Genomic DNA, 22703 nt, shown 5'->3' with positions numbered 1-22703 from the left:
GAGTGGTGATAATACATTGGTGCAGCAGTATATGCCGGGTGGCCCAATTGTTTTGTCAAGGGGTCATATCTTCTTAAAATAAGTTAAATCATTATTATAAAAATGCACATCCACATAGTATGACCTTCTTATAAACAAAGTTTCATGAAATTGTGTTTTGCGGTTTCAGAGGCGTTGCAAAGACAAGAATACACAGCCAAATTTTGCTCACGTGAATTTTACGTGAATCTCATTTCACGTGAATTTCACATGAATTTCACATGAATTTCACGTAAAAATTTCACGTGAATTTCACGTGAAATAATATAAATGGTGTCTCTTTAAATTTAAAAAGGAGTCGACACAAACTGACAAAATAAAAAAAACCACTATCAATCAACAGACCTGATCAAGGGAAAAAATAATCTACTATATATACATGTATGGAATAGGCATGTAGTTACATTTATCATATGTAGGTCCAATAGAACGGTCATTCGGGCTTGACGCAATTTATTGAATGACGTCATTGTGTGGGATGATTGCCAATGACTGAATGAGACTACTATCCACAAAAGACCAAAATGACACAGACATTAACAACTATAGGTCACGGTACGGCCTTCAACAATGAGCAAAGCCCATACCGCATAGTCAGCTATAAAAGGCTCCAATAAGACAATGTAAAACAATTCAAACGAGAAAACTAACAGCCTTATTTATGACTTTTATTCAGTTTGTGAGTTAATCGCCCTGGTTTACACATCAATAACCTCTAGAAAAAAAATGTGTTAAATCCTATAATATACCTATGTGTTATGCTTGTAGTTTGAAGAAAATAGAATATCAAAATAGCTTGACTAAGATTAAAAAAATTACTGATAAATATATTGAATTAGGTACTTTTTGTCTTGTCTGCAACTGATTGAATTGTCATAATGTCTGTCTGGGCATGGTTCATCTTACCATGACCTGATATTCATTATGATGGTTCATTGGTCAATATTAAGTTTCATATTTTAGTCTGTTTGTTGTATACTGTATATAATCAATTAAGATATTGATCAGCTATATTTGGTGTAAGCAATGATTGTAAGAGGCTAAGACATGTAAGAAAGGGGCTTGAAAATGATGAGTTGTGTTATCATAGGCACTAACTATACTTACATTTACAGGTTATGTGTAGTACACATACATGAATAGAGTTTGTTTTCATTTAAGAAGTTTATTATAAAAATTTAACATGGTACGATTGCCAATGAGACAACTATTCACTAGAGCCCAAATGACTGAATACTGCTAACTATAAATGATCATATGTACAGGTTTCACAATAAGAAAACTGATACAGAATAGCGAACTATAAAATGTCCTGAAACAGGGATTGTAAAAACCTGTGTTTTATGAGTATTGCCCACCCCGGTGGGAAATACTGGGAAAACCCAGGTTTTACTGTCAAGGTTTAACTGGGTAAATCACCATAAAGTCACAAATTGATTATGTCAGAGCTTAAAATACAATACAGTTTTCTTCTAATTATAAGTTTGGTAAATTATTGGAGATTAAGTTGATGTTATCTTTTTTGCTGGACTACAATACAGAAATAAACATTACATGCTGATTTTATTGTATTACAGGAACTGTGGGAAGTATTCAAAGAGTATGATTGCTAAGTATGCATTACAGGATTTTATCATTGGAGCAACATCCAAGGAGAATAAGTGGAAATGTATGAAGGAATCCTTGGGTACAAATATCAATTATATGCAGAAGTGGACTCTTAAACATTATTTACAGACATGGTAGTCAGGAAATTTATACTATTACCAACTGGAATTAACTATTGTGTATATTTTTTCAACCATAAGTACTTTCAGAATACAATACAATTCAAATTCAGATTATTGTGTCAACATACAAAAATGTACAAGTTACATTTAAACAAAATGAAAATGCATATATATCATGCATATGTTTTTAAAATAAATTTTATATAAAAAAATGAAATAACAAGAATTTTTAGCTTTATATTGTGCAGCCAAACTTGGAAATCTTTTAATGGTATATGCCAATATGAAAAAAAGAAGTAAATGGTTGTTAATTACAGAGAAACTTTCAATATGGTACATTTGTATATCAGCTAGCCTTTGTTTCATAGAACTTTCTTTTTTAGTTTATTAATACAATGAGATATGAGGTATACATCAATCAGACTTCAATAAAACAACAAAAACACCCGAAAGGCATTTAGCTATAGGTGCTAACATGCAATCCTCAACAAAAGCCAGGTGTCTAAAAGATTTGCCATAATCTATTGAATTGACCAGAGACTATAAACGATTACAATATGAGTCAAGAGCTGCCATCAACACCAAATTCTCTGAATAATTGTCTTTTAATTAAGATGAGATAATAGACAATCACTGAAAAGGTTTCTGACTTTAAATCGGTACATGAATATGTGGTGAGGTGAACTAGTTATTTCTTCAAAACCATCTAAAAAATTGGCATCTTTTGCAAATAGTTCTTATCCAGAATATGATTGGTTTTTGTCATAATTGATGACCACACAATATGACTTATACATCTATGTATACATTTGTACATGATAAAAATCATTTCAAATGTTAAAATACATCAGTGCAAACATCTTCTTTAAATGACCACAATCCATAAATCTTTCGACTATTCCCTTAAATAATAATGCACTATTGTTAGGGTTGTTAAATGATTTATTACAAATATTTATGTACATGTCTAATATAATAAAATGTTTAGAACCAGGAAAGTAATCTGAGTCTGTGCACTTAATGTTTGGTTTTTACACACTTTTACTGTATACATTAGGAATAACCATAAAATAAACTAGTTTATTTGGAAGAAGTATCATATACTATAGATCTAGAGATGAATCATTGCAGTGAATATAAGAGAGAACATGATGTGTGCCTAATATATTATGCTAAACTGTCAAATGATATGGATATTTTAAAGTTTAATTATAATATAGAATAATTCACATGAAAGCTCAATTCACATGAATTTCATGTGAATGCTCAATTAACGTGAATTTCGCGTGAATTTCATGTGAAACCTCAATTAACGTGAATTTCACGCGATATATTTCACGTGAATTTCACGTGAATCAGATATTTCACGTGAATCAGATATTTCACGTGAAATTCACGTGAATTAAGCTTTCACGTGAAATTCACGTAAATTTTTCATGTGAAATTCACGTGAAATATTTCACGTGAATTACGCGTATAAGCTCGATTAACGTGAAATTCACGTGAATTTTTTCACGTGAAATTTACGTTAATTTCACGTCAATTTCACGTGAACAAAATTTGCCTGTGTAGGACTGACCGACGGCTCAAAAACATAATATCATATTGCAAATTAGTTCTTATCATTATGAATTAAAATAGATTTATTACAATATAAAAATATAGTATATATTCCAATACACATAATTAACAGCGCCTGGTGATGTGTCATGGCCTTATGCTATGAAACATCACCAGGCGATGTTAATTATGTGTATTGTAATATATACTATATTTTTATACTTTTACATTTTTCTCACTGATACACATAGTTAATATGGCTTCTACTAACGAAAGCTCCATTTGGAGTTGATGTGTTTAGAGACTTCTTATGTCAGTATACTTTTCCTATATTGCCTACAGATTTATTACAATAATCTACTTGGTTATTCGATATAAATACATATTACTGACAGTTTTCCTATCTAATGTTAGTCCTCCATCAATAACACATGACTACCATGATGTAGCTGAGTGTGCTGAAAGTGATGTTACTGCTATATAAAAATAAGGGAATGTGGCAGTCAGTTTTCTCAAATGAATTGTTTTACATATGTCATTTCGGGGTTTTTGATAGCTTACTATGCGATATTTGTTTTGTTCATTGTTAAAGGCTGTACGGTGACAATTGTTGTTAATATCTACGTCATATTGTCTCTGACGGAGATAATAGGATAATGTTTGAGTTTTCCAAAGCATGTGTGTTGACTACTCTCTCTTTCAAAACTAGATGAAGAACGAATTTGATACAAAAACTAATAGTTAGTTTTCAGATATCCAAGTAAATATAAAAGAAATAAAAGATATTATTCAGATATTAATTCCAAACAAGGCATCTGGTCCTGATGTGATCAGTCATAAGATGCTAAAGCTGTGTCAAGAAAAGAGGGACGAAAGATACCGAAGGGACAGTCAAACTCATAAATCTAAAATAAACTGACAACGCCATGGCTAAAAACGAAAAAGACATACAGACAAACAATAGTACATATGACACTACATAGAAAACTGAAGAATAAACAACACGAACCCCAAACTAAGGGTGATCTCAGGTGCTCCGGAAGGGTAAACAGATCCTGCTCCACATATGGCACCCATCGTGGTACTTATGTGCTAACAAATCCGGTAAATAGTCTTAATTCGGTAGGTCACATTCATGATAGGGAAGGGGATTGTAGTAACGACGTAAGGTACATATCCGATATCATTTGTGAAACGGTTATTCCATAACGGTCAACCAACTTGTGATGGCGTCCGTAAAATTTACGAAGGGATGATTTCAACTTCACCATTTGGAACTCTTGGTTTAATAGCTTCCTTGTGAGCAGCAACCCTCTATCAAGAAAATCATGATAGGAAAGGCAAGCACGGGAATATCGTCTCAATTGGGAGATATATACACCGTATGCAGGTGCTGCTGGAATGTTGCTACTTAGAAATGGAAAGTTCACAATTGGAAAGCTGAAATCATCTCTTTTGTCGTAAAGTTTTGTTTTCAACCGACCCTCATTGTCAATTTCTAGATGTCAGTCAAGACATGAGACCGACTTAACTGTATATGTAGTATCCTTTATCTCTAGTTCGATGGGATAGATGCGTTCCACATAGTCATCAAATTTTGAATTATTAGTGAAAGACACCATCTATATAGCGGAAAGCAGAGTTAAAGGATATTGCTAACTTCTTATCTTTCTCCCTAAGAAGTTCCTGCATGAAGTCAGCCTCATAATAATAAAGAAACAATTCGGCAAGAAGAGGGGCACAGTTTGTTCCCATTGGAATGCCGACAGTCTGATGAAAAACATGTAACACATGTAGCAGTTCCGCTCCAAATTATATTGAATAAATCCTTAAGAGAGGGGATATACTCAGCTATCTGGAAGATAGCAAATCTGATTCCCATTTTCAAAAAGGGAGATTCATCTTTGCCATCAAATTATAGACCGATATCCTTAATTAGTTGTGCCGGAACAGTTATGGAAATGTTGTGTTTAAGCACTTATACAATCATTTAAAAGCTAATAAATTAATTTATGAGTGCCAATCAGGATTTCTCCCTAAAAAGTCAACTGTCCATGAACTCTTAGAAATATATAACTGCATATTAAACTCCTTGGAAAACAAAAGATATAAATTGTTTTGTATTCTGTGACTTTCAAAAAAGTTTGACATAGGGGTTTTATATGTAAAATGAAAGCTTATGGTATTGACGGAAACGTATGGAATTTGTTTCAGGAATTGATCTACACGACAGAAAACACAGAGTAGTATTACATAACTTGTCTTCTTCCTTCTGTAATGTTCCAGCTGGTGTTCCCCAGGGATCAGTTCCTGGCCGACTTCTCTTTGTCTTATATATCAATGATATTGCTGATAAGCTTACTTCACCGTGTCGGCCATTTGCTGACGACACATCATTCAATTATTCTGGTATTGGAGAACAGATTAAATCTGTTATCGTTCGCGACCTGAAAGAGCTGGATGTTTGGTGTTCTAAATGGCAGATGTCATTTAATTCAGATAAAACCAAAATTATGATTTTTTCAAATATTGAGACTCCAGACCTTAGCTTTTCCTTAAAAAGGAAAAATATACCTTTAAGTACATCTGGGAGTTAATTTCAGTAGTGAAGCAAAATGGAACAATCATAATTATTGAAAGTATAATTACTAGTGAAAAGAAACACTAAAATGTTTTAAACTTAAATACCGATTATCTCGAAACAATTTAGAAAAACTGTACTTAGTTTGTATTCGACCCATTTTTTTAATATGCCACGGAAGTGTGGGATAGTTGTGGAATAGCCTACTCACATAAATTAGAAAATTTTTAGTTAGAAGCCACAAGAATCGTAACAGGTCTACCAATATTTACAAAAACTGAAACTTTATATTCTGAGGTTGGCTGGGAATCTCTTTTTGAAAGAAGAAGGAGAAGAAAATTGCAGATGTTTTATAAGATGAACCAAAAGCATGCACCAGAGTACCTATGTAATATTTGTGTACAAAGTACAACCAGTTATCCGTTGCGAAAAGGTCATGATATTATTGTTCCATTTTGTAGACTTTCCCTTACTGCTGAATCGTGTATTCCCTCGATCTACAATACGTGAATGGAATAAACTTGATCCAAAAATTTGCAATGTAGATTCTATTTCTAAATTTAAGAAAGAATAAAAAACGATAGTCTATTATGTAAAATTGAAACGTTTTATTTGTACGGCCCAAGAAAATTAAATATTATCTTAACGCAATTGCGCTGTTCCGCTTCATCCTTGAACAATGACCTATTTAGAGCTAATATTATAAATGTTCCTTCTTGCCATTGTGGGTCCGAGATTGAGGATGTCTACCATTACTTCTTCGTTTGTTCAAAATACAAATTATGTAGAAAGACCTTATTCAATAACTTTAACTGGCTATCTGATAACTTTGTTTTAGATACAAAACTATTAACTTGTGGACACTTGGAAATGGCTACAAAAACTAATAATCATTATTCATTTCATTTAATTCTTTTTATAAGAAAGACTGTTTTCATGGTTACATTTCGAGCTCAGAATAGCACCTCTGAAAGAAATTAGCATACAGTGGTTGCTTCTTATTTATCATAATGTAATGTTATCATTTGGACTCGACTGGGGGATGGGAGAGAGAGAGTATATTTCTTAACAAGAAAAAACATAGAGCACTAGTTTCATTAAGAATACATGTTAGTTTATCTACATAAAGCAATGAGGTAAAAGCATGCATCGTAAACAAATATATGATCTTCCATTTCAAACAGGCATTCAGGTTCAAAATTGCAATTTTTTTTAAAAGCAACTTGTACTATAATGTTTGCCACAAATACAAATAAGAAGCTACACCATGAGAGCATGCTTCACTCTTATTGTGCGTATTAGAATTGTTTCAAAATTAAATACGAATATTTAAACAGCATTTCATCAGAAGCACACAAAATGGCTCTGTCGAAAAAATGCATAACAATACTCTTAGGCATAAAATAGTTATCAAAGGTACCAGGACTATAAGTATTGCAAAAATATGACTGTAAAAAGTCTGAAATGACAAACTAAAAAATTCAAAAATCAAAGAGAGTCTGCATCCACCATTCTTACCAGCGTAAATGTTGTAGTCATTTGATCCAAGCATACAACATTTTAAAAAAAAGTGCCTTTGATGTATATATATATAATAATAAAAGTTCCAGAACTTTTGAATGACGTTTTTTAATTAAACATAGTTTTATGGTCACTTATTCCAACAATTATACAAAGTTTACAATACATCAATTAAAACAAACTCAAGCTTTGGTTCAACATGGGAAACATTTACTTAAATCGGACAAATTAAATTTTGTTTATCATGTTCATGGAACAACGAATCAGAAAATAAGAAAACATCGAAGAGAAGCTTCCATTTATTAATCCCAAAAAATAATATAAAATTTTGAAAAGATCAATCCAACCATACTGGAGAATCTTTTTATTTTTTATACTTCATTTTCAAAGGTTTGCAGAAAGTTGTGTTCTTTATATGCGACGTCATCAGGCATGGTTGCATTTTTCATGACGTCACAATAGGAGATTTAGAAGAAATCAACTAAATTTGACGTCATAATTAAATGTTGACCAATCATTTGCAAAGAACATTTATTTAACTAGCGAATGGAACAACTTTTTTCACAAATGATCGGTAAATGAGAAAACAGTGAAAAAAATCAAGGAAGGTCTTGTAAATCTGAAACCTCAAATCCATCAAATTTTAAATTCAAAAAGGAGCTTTCTTCTGTCTGTCACAATGGTGTGTTAGAATAACATGATGATTGATAAAACCAAATTTGAGGTATCATATGAAGTATTTATGGACAGATGGATTGAGACAAACGAACAAACAATGTTGTACCATAATTTGTCTTTGAGGTTAATTTAAATATGGGTAAACAATTGCCATTTAAGGGTATTAACTCTTATAAGGAAATATCTGACGATTTTGCTTAATTGACTTATAATAAAATCTAGTAAAGCTAATAATGTTTTGCTATTTCAAATTCTTTTATATCTATCATAGTTTACATGGCAATAAAACGGTGTAGCATCACTTATTACCCCGAAAACTGAAAAATAAACAAAAAATGCCAAGTCTGCTTCAGTAAATTCTTCTTACATTTTTTCGTCATAAGATAGCTACTATAAAGGGCTGATTTTTTGTAAAAGTTAACAGCGAAAGATGACAGACACGAAGTGATGAGAGAATCTCACTTAGCTTTTCAGTCAGGTGAGTAAACAATGTTTACAGGAAAGTGCTTAGGTTGCATGAACTATATAACGTATTGTTTTCAATTTTACAGCACTGGGTCGATACCTCTTCAGTTGGACTATCATTCCCCAAGGCAAGGATATCATTAGGTCAGTAGTCAGTATTCCGGTAAAGACAAGATTAAAAAATGAAATATTCTTAAAATTGATAATAGAACTAGAAACATTTAAAGCATATAAAGTTAACTTAGCCCTTAAGATTTTATTTCCTGATGCTGGAGAACCTTATTTCCAAGTTTCATATCATTCCATTTAGTGTTACCATGTTACACATAATTAAAGAATTAATAACAAGAATGTGTCCATAGTACACGAATGCCCCACTCGCACTATCATTTTCTATGTTCAGTGGACCGTGAAATTGGGGTCAAACTTTAATTTGGAATTAAAATTAGAAAGATCATATCATAGGGAACATGTGTACTAAGTTTCAAGTTGATGTAACTTTAGCTTCATCAAAAACTACCTTGACCAAAAACTTTAACCTGAACTTCGCACTATCATTTTCTATATTCAGTGGACCATGAAAATGGGGTCAAAACTATAATTTGGCAGTAAAATTAGAAAGATAATATCATGGGGAACATGTGTACCAAGTTTCAAGTTGATTGGACCTCAACTTCTTCAAAAACTACCTTGACCATAAACTTTAACCTGAAGCGGACGGACGAACGGACGCACAGACGAACGGACGGACGGACGAACGGAGACACAGACCAGAAAACATAATGCCCCTCTACTATCGTAGGTGGGGCATAAAAATAGACTTTCAAGGGCAAAAACTCCTATAAGGGATCAACTGATAGTCCATGAGAAATTTTCAACATCAAAATTGTTCAGCAAACTAAGATCTATCATTAAATCTGGACTAGATTATGTCTTATACTGTTTGAAGTTTCTATATATTTATTAAATTTATGAAAATAATAGGAAATATGCAAAAAAAAATCGTCAGTGAAGGGCAATCACTTCAAAAAGGAGTGGACTAATGATTTCCATCATGTTAACTTATTTATAGTAGTTTTAGCAATAACACATTGAAATATAACAAAAAAATACTGTTTAAAATTTTGCTGCAGAAACTGTATTATGATCATAAACAGACGTCCAGTTCAAGTTTCATAAATTTCCCTGAAGGTATGACAAATTTATCAAAGGGGCATTAGCTACGAGATATACAAAAAAAAGATAAAAAAAAATATGATATTCTTCGTCAATCATTAATGAAAGTGAAATTTTGTCAAAACAAGCTAAGAAACATTAACATCACTGAAGAATTAATGCTTGCAAGTGAATAATTAAACATCATTGGATCCGTATTCATGTGACCTTAACCCCTTAGCTAGAGATGGGTTACGCAGGAATTAGGCGTACGCAAATATTAAATGGAAAAAATGTGAACATTGAAATCAAACAAGGGTAAACCATTTGATTGACTGGTTTAATCCACAAAAACTCATTATTATACAGATACAATTATGATAAACATATATTTAAACCTATACCATAAAATTAGACAGACTGACACAAATCCAACTGCAAGAGTTTGCTATCTATTTATATCTATATTTTGAAAAATTAACAGAGGATGAAAAAAATAATTTAGAAGGGGAGATAACTATAGCCGAGGCAGGTTTAACATTACATAAAATGAAAAATAATAAATTTCCTGGATCTGACGGTTTTTCGACTGAGTTTTTTAAATTTTTTTGGAAAGATTTAAAATATTTTATTGTAGAATCTCTAAATTATGGATTTCACATTGGATCATTATCAGTCACTCAAAAACAAGGTATCATCACATGTTTGCCAAAGGATAACAAGCCACGCCATTTTCTGAAGAACTGGCGCCCCATTTCGTTATTAAATACAGTTTATAAAATTGGGTCAGGGGTGATCGCAAATAGATTTAAAAAAGTTTTAGATAAACTTATCAATTTAGATCAAACTGGCTTTATAAGTGGGCGTTATATGGGGGATAATATCCGACTTATATATGTTATTTTGCAGTATACTGAAGAAAAAGATATACCTGGTTTATTACTGTTGATAGACTTTGAAAAAGCTTTTGATACAGTATCCTGGGATTTTCTTTTAGCAGTTCTGACTTTTTTCAATTTTGGGAATTCCATAATCAACTGGATAAAAGTACTTTACAATAGTATTAGCTCTGCAGTCATTCAGGGTGGAAATTTATCAGAGTTCTTTGGTATTGGACGAGGCTGTAGACAGGGGGACCCATTATCACCGTACCTTTTCATATTATGTGCAGAGATTTTGGCAATAAAGGTTAGAGGTAATACGAATATACAGGGTATAGAAATTTCTCAAGTTGAACATAAACTATCTCAGTTTGCAGATGACACTTCACTGATTTTAGATGGCAGTGAAGAATCTATGGAAGAATCTTTATTAGAGCTAGATTGGTATGCAAAACTTTCTGGACTAAGGATAAATTTTACAAAAACTCAAGTAGTATGGATTGGAAGTAAAAAATACAGTAGAGAAATGTTATGCCAGAACAGAGATTTATCATGGGGGTCAACTTCTTTTAGGCTGTTAGGGATAAACTTTGATATTGATCTTGATAAAATTTTAAACTTAAATTATACTGATAGGTATCTTCAGATAAAAAATTTGATTAAAACATGGTCTAAAAGAAACTTAACAGTTATTGGTAAAATATCTGTGGTTAAAACTCTTATTCTTCCAATACTTAATCATATCTTTTTAACATTACCAAACCCAAATGCTGAGATGATTAAGAAAATTAATGATGCTATTTATTATTTTTTATGGAACTCACCAGTTCATAGAGTTAAAAAAGAAGTGTTAAACATGGATTATAAGAATGGTGGTTTAAAGATGATAAATATTCATCTATTTATGATAGCTTTAAAATGTACATGTATCAGAAAATTGTTTAGTTCTAACTGTAAATGGTTAAATATTTTATTTACAACTATAGATAAAGAAACATTGTTCAAACTAGGAAATAGTTACACAACAAATACTATTTCAAATGTCAAAAACAAATTTTGGATTGATGTATTTAAAGCATGGCAATATTTTGTAGATAAAGATATAAATTCTACATGGGAATATTTTCTTGCTAGTCCATTATGGATGAATAAGAATATAAATATCAACAACAAACATGTATTTTATAGAAGTTGGTATAATAAAGGTATTGTTTTTGTAAATGATGTGATTAGTAATAGTGGAAAGTTTCTCTCCTATGGGGAAATAAAAGACAAATTTGATATTTCTGGGAATATAATGATGTATAATAGTATCATTTCAGCATTACATAAGACTAAGAAGCTGTATTCAAGGGGAGATAATAAGCTCACAGAACCTTTTATTCCCTCTTTTGTTCAAACCATTTTAAAAAGAAAAAAGGGAACTAAAGATATATATTGGATGTTAATACCTAAAGTGGTTCCTAATGGGGAGAAAAAGTGGAATGAAATTTTGGAACTTAATGACTTGGAATGGAGAGAAATTTTCAAACTTCCTTTTGCAGTTACTAATAACACAAAATTACAATGGTTACAGTTTAGAATAAATCATAGAATATTAGCTACAAACAAATTTTTGTGTAAAATTAATGTCACAAATAGTCAGATATGTAATTTTTGTAAGGAAGAAATAGAAACTATAGAACATGTACTATGGAATTGTGAAAATGTCCAAAATTTATTAGAAGAAATAGATATATGGTTTTTATCTAATGGTATAAGTATTTCATTCACCAAAAAGAATTTTTTGTTTGGTGATGTCTCACATGTATACAAGGGTGAAATTTCAAATCTGATTTTTCTGTGTCTTAAGAGCCAGTCTGTGATTAAACCATGCAAAATTGTCCAAATCCAAAATATTCCAATCAGACTGATATTTTGTATTTTAGATACCTTATATGTAATAACTATTTGTGCAAAATATTTTGAAAAAATATTCAACCATTATTTGTGTATGCCAAACATTCGATAATTGTCTATTTCTGTACTGACAAATGGCCATTTCAAGTCTATTTTAGGGTATTTTGACCTGATTTTTGTTTTGTTTTATAGAAATAATACAGCTTAATGATAACAAATATCTTAACTAACAACTTAAAATGAAAGGAAATTACGATAATTCAAAAAGTTGTGAGATTTTTCAATACCCCTACTAACAGGTTGAAATTGCATGGTTTTGAAAAAGTGCCGATTCAGCAAAATTTGTATATTTTCAAAGGCTTGAATCTTGTAAAATCATGTTTTATTTTCAATAAAATGTAATATTTCATGAAGCTTATATATTTATCTACAAAATGCAAGAAAATAGTGCTCGGCAAATGATACCTTCTTACGAGAAAATAATAATTAAAGATAGGCGTGATGGCCATTTTGGCGATGTTTTGATTTTTTTATCTGTTTCATTAGAAACTTTTTAAAAGTATGTAATAGTCAAAATATCAGAAAAATATTGACTGAACTGATGTTTACTGGTTATATTTATTGAATAAACCAAGTTTAACTTAGTTTAAATTATAAAATATACTAAAGGAGTAAACCCGGGAAAATCGCTTTTTTGCATTTTTTGCCCCTAAACTGAGCATTTTTACCATATGTTTAAAATCTTAACTTATTCAGAAGTAAATTACTTTAGTAACTTAAAAATGGGCTGTTTTATTTACAATACTATGCACACTCATGTAATATCATCATGAGTTCTTTACAATTTAAGCATTTTATAATAGTCTAGTTTTTAGACGCTTTTTGTCTAAATTCAAAGTGGCCACAATTGAGTTCAGTCTTAAATTTTTAAAACATGTTGTATTTGATAATGATTCATAAAACTGTTTAACATATAAGAGATAGAGACTCAACATGAATGCAACCCCTTGCAATTTAGACAAAAATACTATCATAAAAGTACTAAAAATTCTTAGCACGTCTCCTTCAGATGAAATCGGGGTATTTTTTTTTCTATAATAGTATGAAAATGTAGACAAAATTGTACAAACAGCGCTGCCTTGTACATCCATGTTATCTATTTCCAGAAAAGAGGAAGATCTAATAGTTTTGTGAATTTCATAGAATTGTGCCTCTTACCTAGAAAAGTGCTATATTTTGTATACTATGATAAAGCTTTATGTCAAATATAAAGAGACTACTCCTAGTAGTTCCTGATAAAACTGGAACTGAAATTTTGTGACGCTGACATGAACCAGTTAGTTATCCCTATGTCAATTCTAGGAGAACAGTTGACATAACAGTAATGTTAAGTTTCCTCCTAGAATGTAATCTCAGGGCCGTAACTACATGGAGGCAAATGAGGCAAATGCCTCATGTTGGAAATTTAAAAAAAAAGTTGTCTTCATATCAAATTGTTTTCTCGGCGAGTGTCTTGCAATAAGCAAGTTCTCTTCACTTTCTGATGTCGCCCTGCATGTTTTTTTGTGATCCATGTTTCTAATTTACTTTAATTTTCAGTGTTGATGGTCTATTGTTTGTAGTTATGTGTCTTATCTGTATCCGGGTTTGTCTTTTGTTCATTTATTGTCCTACTTTATGACTATAGTCTAAATGTTGATTTTCATTTGTAAATTAAGTAATTTTGTTTTAAACTTGAGTTTTCTTATATCGAAGGACCTTTTGTCTAATTTAAAAACTACATTAAATTGTAAGAATATTTGAAATTAGATCTACGATGACGAGTGAACGGTTGTGTGGTTTGGCAATGTTGCATGTCCACCGATGGCCAGACATTCTGCGAGAAAATATTTTAAGAACATGTTAGAAGATACGATGCTACTGGACACATAAAAAATCATGGAGAATTGAACTTAATATAAAAGAATACAAAACTCTTCAACTGGCTCTTTTTATTGCAGATAAAACTAGTTAGCTGACATAGGTTAAATTTTAGTGCGACCACCAATTTCCCGGTATCAAATCATTTGAAAAAAACAACAAATGTATTGCCATATGACCTTTTACATTGAAGGGTTAAACCTTGCATTAAGTCGTGTTCAGACCCTTTAATAGAAAATAAAGGAATTATGGATTAAACATGCTCGGGACTAAATCGACCACAAAGTCAATACATAGAAAAAATACAAATTATCAATGGTCAGGGTTTTTAATCCTGTTCTTCATCTTGACAGTCGTTGGAGGGTCTACAACAATGAAAGAATCATTAATACCATAAAACACGGTCAAGATGGTCCCTAGTGTCGACTTTAGCAGTACTTAAAGTATTATACTGCATTGTTATTATATTTATATTCATTCATAAAAAAAAATCACCAAAGTCTAAACACAATACAAGACAAGAACAGACAGCTCCGATATTAATGATTATGAGAATTACGATTTTTGCTTTATCCTACATATCGGTCTAAGGGGGTTCGCGGGTCTAAATCATTTATATAGGATTTCTCTATATTTTTCTATAAATGAACTTTATCTTATAGTTAATAGAAAAATAAAATAAAAAAGTGGGGTCACCGTTCATTTGCGCTCACAATATGCCTTCGAAAGAAGCATACATTTTGGTAAAGGTGGTTTTTTTCTGTTGAAGTAATAGGAAAAATAAAGGTAATATCGAAATAAAATAAAGAAATTTATTACAGAAATCGCTAAAATTTTACAATAATTTAGTTTAAGTACAGCTTATATGGAAATTATTTTAAAAAAGATAGGTCACCGATGATTTGAAAAAGATATTTCAATTTTAGAGCCAAAAAATGACATTTTTCCACCAAAGGGAGATAATTTGGAACTTTTTCAATGATGTATACATTTTGAAAGTCATCTGGGACCAACACGAATTGATTGTTTTGAATGATTTTTGTACCATATGATAAAGTAACAGCTACACAAGGAAATAAATAAAATTTGTAATGAAAAACAAATGTTTGATTTTTTCCTGAAATTTTTATACCCTCGAGCCTCCTTAAAGTCCGGGAAACGCTCAGAATGCACGATTTTGCGTCATTCTTTTCAGAGTTTCTGGGGCCCCCCTGACCCCTCGCTGAAATATTTTTGGTGAATATATTTTGCCTCACTTTTAAAAGAGGCTAGTTACGGCCCTGAATCTCTAACAATTTGAAGCCTTGGAATAAGACATGTAAAATACAGATGGCCTATTCCTACCAGCTGAGACAAACACAAATATTTCAAATTGCAATAAAATTTATTTCATAACCACATGTAATAACCAGATACTCCGCAGGGTGCAGCTTTATACGACCGCTGAACAGTTGGGGCAAGTATTGACACAACATTTAAGCTGGGTATAGCTCTGAATTTGGATTGTGATTAAATAGTTGACACAACAGAATGAGTCTGGTCTAACAACTTAAACTTAAAAACTTAAAAAAAAAATTAATTTGACATTTACCTATTATGGTCCAATATCCAAAATCTAAATACATGGTTAGATTCAGCATATCATAGAACCCCAAGAATTCAATTTTTGATGCAATCAAATAATGTTCAATTTTAGACCCCATTAGACTTCAATGTGGACCAATTTGATAACCGGGCCCAAATATTGAAAATCTAAATACATGGTTAGATTCAGCATATTGAAGAACCCCATTTATTCAATTTTCTTGAATCAAATAAAGTTGAATTTTGGACCCCAATTTGGACCAACTTGAAAACTGGGCCCATAATAAAAAATCTAAGTACATTTTTAGATATATATATTTTCAGCATATCAAAGAACCCCAAGAATTGAATTTTTGTTAAAATCAAAATAAGTTTAATTTTGGACCCTTTGGACCTTAATGTAAACCAATTTGAAAACAAGACCAAAAATTAAGAATCTAAATTCACTGTTAGATTTGGCATATCAAAGAACCCCAATAACTCATTTTTTGATGAAATCAAACAGTTAAATTTTGGACCCTTTTTGGCCCCTAATTCCTAAACTGTTAGGACAAAAACTCCCAAAATCAATCCCAACCTGTCTTTTATGGTCATTAACCTTGTGTTTAAATTTCATAGATTTCTATTTACTTATGATAAAGTTATAGTGCAAAAACAAAATATCTTTGGATGACGATGACAACGGCAACGTCATACCAATATACGACCAAAATCTTTCATTTTTTGCGGTTGTATAAAAACAAATATGCACAGATAAATGGTTAAACTGTTGAGCAAACAACCTGGCCACGTCCACTTGTATTTTTTTTTCCATCTGATGAGTTAAGCCTTTTTCAACTGATTTTTATAATTCGTTCTTATGTTTTACTGTTATACCACTGTACTAGGTTAGGGGGGGGGGGGATCCCCCGCTAACACGTTTAACCCCGCTACGTTATTTATGTATGTGCCTGTCCCAAGTCAGGAGCCTGTAATTCAGTGGTAGTCGTTTGTTTATGTGTAACAGGTTTGTTTTTCATTCATTTTTTATATACATAAGGCCTTTAGTTTTCTCATTTGAATTGTTTTACATTGTCTTATCGGGGCCTTTTATAGTTGACTATGCGGTATGGGCTTTGCTCATTGCTTAAGGCCGTACGGTGACCTTTAGTTGTTAATGTCTGTGTCAATTTGGTCTCTTGTGGACAGTTGTCTCCATGGCAATCATACCACATCTTCTTTTTTATATTGTCATTAAAATGGAAAGATTTTACTGTTTATATACATGTAATATTATGGTGGTCTACCGTAAAGAAAAACGTGCAAAATGGTCTAAGTTTTTAGTCATGAATGAACATTGTTATGCGTTTACTTTTCTACATTGGTTAGAGGTATAGGGGGAGGGTTGAGATCTCACAAACATGTTTAACCCCGCCGCATTTTTGCGCCTGTCTCAAGTCAGGAGCCTCTGGCCTTTGTTAGTCTTGTATTATTTTAATTTTAGTTTCTTGTGTACAATTTGGAAATTAGTATGGCGTTCATTATCACTGAACTAGTATATATATTTGTTTAGGGGCCAGCTGAAGGACGCCTCCGGGTGCGGGAATTTCTCGCTACATTGAAGACCTGTTGGTGACCTTCTGCTGTTGTTTTTTATTTGGTCGGATTGTTGTCTCTTTGACACATTCCCCATTTCCATTCTCAATTTTATGATGAAGGTATTAGCAAAACAAAGTAAAAGTTTGAAAGATCTGAAAAAATTTAACATAATAAAGTCATCAATATCTATTTTAACTAAATATTAAACAATTTTGCAGCATCAGAATTTTTTTCGATAAAAACAAGCATTCTGTGAGTAATACATGGCAATACATAGTCCCCAACCCGTTACAAATTCATTGTAATGGAACAAAATTTTAACTTGTTCTATAATTTTTCATGGTGTAAACTACATAAAAATATCGAGACAAGCAAAACAAAAAAAAAACTTGTTAAATTCTGACTATCTAAGTGAATTTCCTATGTCCAAAGACCACAACTCTGCACACAAATATCAGACTGGAACAAAACTGAATCACTAAATACCAAAGAAAAGGAAAAACATTCAAAATGTCATTTTGTCTTTAAAAAAAATCAGTTATTTCCGTTTGAACAGAAATCTTCTAATGAATAAGTATTTCATCAAAAATTTTATTCTAGAGAAAGGGCTTCAACTGAACAAAGAGAAAAGCTTAAAGCGTGAATAATGAATTTGACCTGTAACTTGTCATGATGAATCGATAAACCAAATATCAAATCAAAATCTACAGGCACAAAAAGTCTTGAATTGCCGAAATGACAGATAGACAGACTGACAGACAGCCAAACGCAGTGCAAACCTAAGTCCACTTAGACGTTAGCCGTTAGGGGACTTAAAATCAAAATCTCAAAGTATCAACAAACAGAAAGAGATGTTCTTTGCAGAGGAACATTCAAGATAATTTTGGAAAAGCTTTCGATTTTTGAAGAAGTAGGGTCACCTCAAATGTCTTTCTTTTATCTTGATTTAATCTGAGATATAAATCAAAAACTTTTATATGGCACATTATATATGCACATATAAACTTTTTTGTAGACACTCAATGAGTGATTGCCCCTATAATTGGTTGCATTCCAATCAAAAGTTTCAAAGAGGAAGATTTTTTGAAGTACAAGTATGTTCACAACTCTGTTTCATATAACAAGCTTTTTAAAAGACTGTCATCAATTGAAAGTATGTGAAAAGCAGGTGCTCCGCAGGGCGCAGCTTTATACAACCGCAGTGGTTGGACCCTGAACAGTTGGGGCAAATTAAAGTTGGTCACAATGTTCAAGCTTGATGCTGTCTGAATATGGATTGTGATTGCATTTTTGACAAAATAAAGTTTTTGTTACAAAATAAATGTGGTCAAACTATTGCACAATACTGTGCAATTGAAGATTTCTTCTTGAAAATTTTCATAATTTGAAATTTGAAAAATTAAAAAAAAAAAAGAAATCCCTCTTAAAAAATTGTTTACAAATCCCCCCCCCCCCCCATTTATGGAAACCCCCTTTAAGGAATAACCCTTAAACACAATCCCATCCTTTCCTTTTAAGTATAGAACCTTGTAGTACAATTACAGAGAGATCCATATACTTAAAGTTAAACCCAAGTTATTGTTTGGAAACTAGAAACATGCTTCTTTTGGCCCTTTTTTGGCCCCTTATTTCTACATATTTTGGATAATTAATCCAAAACTAAATCCCAGCCTCCCCTTTGTTATATGGAGTATTGGGGTACAATTTGAGAGAGATCCATACAATTACACACAAGTTATTGTCGTGAAACTAGAAAAATGCTTGTTTGTTGGCCCCTTGTTGGCCCTTAATTCCTAACTTTGAACCCATGACCCATTTAAATGAATTCAAACCTTTTACGTGTGGTTTTAAACATTGTGATACAATATCAGAGCAATTGAAATACTTATACACAAGTTATTATCCTTAAACTATGAAATGCTTGTTTTAGGCCCCTTTTGGGCCCTTAATTCCTAAACGGTTGGGACCGTCATCCCCAAAATCGATCCAAACCTTTCTTTTGTGGTATTGAACCTTCTGAAAAAAAAACCCATAAAGATCTATAATACACTTAAACTAAAGTTATTGTCCGGAATGTAAGTCTACTTTGATCAGTTTTAATTAAAATATTAAGGGGCAAAAACTATTACAATTAGTGCATTTTATAGATATTTGGAAGCATTTTTTTACCAAATTCCCAATATTTGCCAGGCTAAATTTTTTTACTTGTCTTAGAACTGATATGCACCTTCAAAAAAATCCTAAAAGTTGAAAAAAATAAATATGATCTTGAGAGAAAACACCTACTGAGTACATGTACTACATGCAAGTTATCTAATACATCTGTTGCACGAACCTCTCTGACAACCTGCCAAAAGGTAATAAAAATGTCAAAATGCATTTTTTCTTTTTTTTTATAATGTTCTTTGCAAAATGTAACAAGATAATGCTATATTTAAGAGATATATCAATTATCCAGACCTTTAAAAAGTACCTAAATATGGTGATTTTTTTTGCATTTTTTTTTTTATAATTCACAAATATGCAAATAAGGCTGTTAAATGAAAAATAGTGTGAATTTACAAATATTTTATTATCTTAACTCCTAAATACCCAAAGATTTTGGAAATATATATAATGTTGCTCAGTTATAACTACCATTTTGGACGAAATTTGAGATTTTGCATGGTTTTATGGCAGACTGGCCCTTAAACAATATATTTATAATACAAGATATTTCCAGACAGTTTTATCAATTCATGCTGTGAAGAAAGTTCTAAAAGATCTTTATAATTTAGAGAAGTGTATAGCAGTAAGAAACAATAAGCTTGAGAGTTTCAATAAATTTTGGATTCAATTTACTCATTTGTTCGATTGTAATTAAAGTCCTATTATAATTCATATGTGAAAAACATGATTGAATGTTAATTTGTGAACTAACAAAAAAGTTACATGAAAAATATTCATCAGAACATTATATTTATATTTATTTTCTTTTTTTTCTGTGTTAATTTTTTCGTTTTTTTTATTATTTTAAATTTTATTTAACTTATTTTTCCTCAAAATTTCCATTTTAAAAAAACTATAAAAACTTAGAATATCTGTATGTTTGTTAAACAATTATTCTAATATGTTGAATACATTTATTTGTGGTCCTTATTTTTGAACTTTTATTATGTTACTTTTTAATGCAAATACAAAATGCGATATTATATTGTAACTACAGCTGATATATTTTTTTGTAAAATGAACTAACAAATACTAACACATATATATTTGCATGATCTATTACTAAAATTAACGAGGCCGGGATAAGGTTCCGGTATTCGATGTTTTCATTACTAACAAATGTACAGATTTCAATAAAAAATGAAAATTAAAAAAAAAAGAATACTTGCAGATCATAACTAGACTTACCTTCTGGAGTCTCTAACATGACAGTCTACAAAACAATAAACAATCTGATATCACATAACAATTCATAAACTTGGTGTGTCCACGGTTAAATGTAAAGCCATTAAGACGAGAAAATCAAGTCTGACATCGAGCAATCAATAATAGAAATACAAATATATCAGACAGCAACCAAAAACAACCGGTGAAGTACTGGCTTCAGACTTTGAACATGCATATACAGAATGTGGTGGTGAAACAGGTTTGTGAGTGATCACTTCCCCTAAACTTGAGATAATGGTGCAACAACACAACACAATAACTAACATGAACATCAGTTCGAAATGAAGTAAAAACAAGACAAAAAGACAGAAATTAAAAAGAAAAAAACCTAATCGGAAATTACACTTTATTGATTAATTTTGAAACACTTTGAATTTACCATCATCATAAACGCTCAAACCTGACTATTTAAAAAGGTAGAACTAGGTTACGGGAAATAACTCTTAAAATCATCAGTACGTTTGTGTCAGTCATTTTCATAAATATGTTCTAAGCTTCTTGGATACATAGATTATTTCCAATCTGTTTCAGGTAAATGCTTAAAATTCGTTGACGAAACTTGACTTTTACAAACGCATAACTGATTTAAGAGTTATCTACCTGAACCAAGGTCTACCTCCTTAAGCTAAAAAAAAAATATAAGACCTAAACATGTTAATTATATATGCTATAAGATCAAAAGGGACATAAAACCGTCAAATGTATCTAAACTTAACTTAAACCACCATTTCTGTACATATATAAAAATAGAAATGTGGAATGTGACAAAAGTTTGTTAACAGTCATTTTTGTATACTCATAGTCCACCAGCAGTGATATTGACCCAGTGCTAGTAAAGATACACAGTCGACATAGATATATGTCTTATGTGTAGGCTATATCAAACACAAATACCTTGGCATGTAAAATATATAAACATTGTCACTGAACCATGTGGGTATAGGGTCAATATATATATATATGCCCATCCTGATGCATATCAAGTATCATTTTAACTTGACATAAGTGGTCCCCTTAAAATAAACGAATTACAAACAGTTTACTTCTATTGCTCTAGTTTTCGATATATATGGTATAAGCCAAAACTGTATTTATACCTTATGTCCTATGTTTATCCACGGTGGCAATGTTGATAGATGAGATTCAATTTCAGAGAATTTTTTTTAAGAACAGTTAAGGGACAATGGACAGGGGAAAACAATCGATGGATAAAAAGTAATGGCAAAAACTTATTTGGCCCTTCAGGACAGTTCAGTTAGAAATCATGAAATACATGTAAACATGACTATAACAATAAAATAATAACAAGAGTGCACACACTGAAATGTCTCGCCTTCTTTACTAATCATTGATATTATGTTGATAGTCCTAAGTATAAAGCTTTATTACAACTGTCACATAAACTAAACATTAACCAAGATAGCTAAACAAAGACCAATGAACCATGAAAATGAGGTCAAGGTCAGATGAACCATGACAGGCAGACATGTACAGCTAACAAAGCTTCCATACAACAAACATAGTTGACCTATTACTTATAGTTATAAAAATAGACCAAAACACTGTGCAATGAACCGTGCAATTGAGGTCATGGTCAAATAAAACCTGCGGGACTGACATATAGATCATAATATATTTCCATACACCAAATATAGTTGACCTTTGGCATATATAATA

The 22703-nt window shown here is 31.4% G+C and overlaps 1 protein-coding gene across 1 annotated transcript in view; it reads right to left on the bottom strand.

Annotated features, from left to right (window-relative positions):
- Positions 1-22703, bottom strand: part of LOC139483493 (uncharacterized) — a 90514-nt gene that overhangs the window by 30294 nt on the left and 37517 nt on the right. Inside the window, exon 5 of the mRNA XM_071267515.1 lies at positions 20988-21012. Coding sequence (XP_071123616.1) covers positions 20988-21012 — 25 coding nt within the window. The remainder of the gene's footprint in view (positions 1-20987; positions 21013-22703) is intronic.

The sequence above is a fragment of the Mytilus edulis genome, chromosome 7 (genome assembly GCF_963676685.1).
Source record: "Mytilus edulis chromosome 7, xbMytEdul2.2, whole genome shotgun sequence".
NCBI lineage: Eukaryota > Metazoa > Mollusca > Bivalvia > Mytilida > Mytilidae > Mytilus > Mytilus edulis.
Note: the sequence above shows the minus strand (reverse complement) of the source record. Positions and strands in the feature narration are given on the sequence as shown.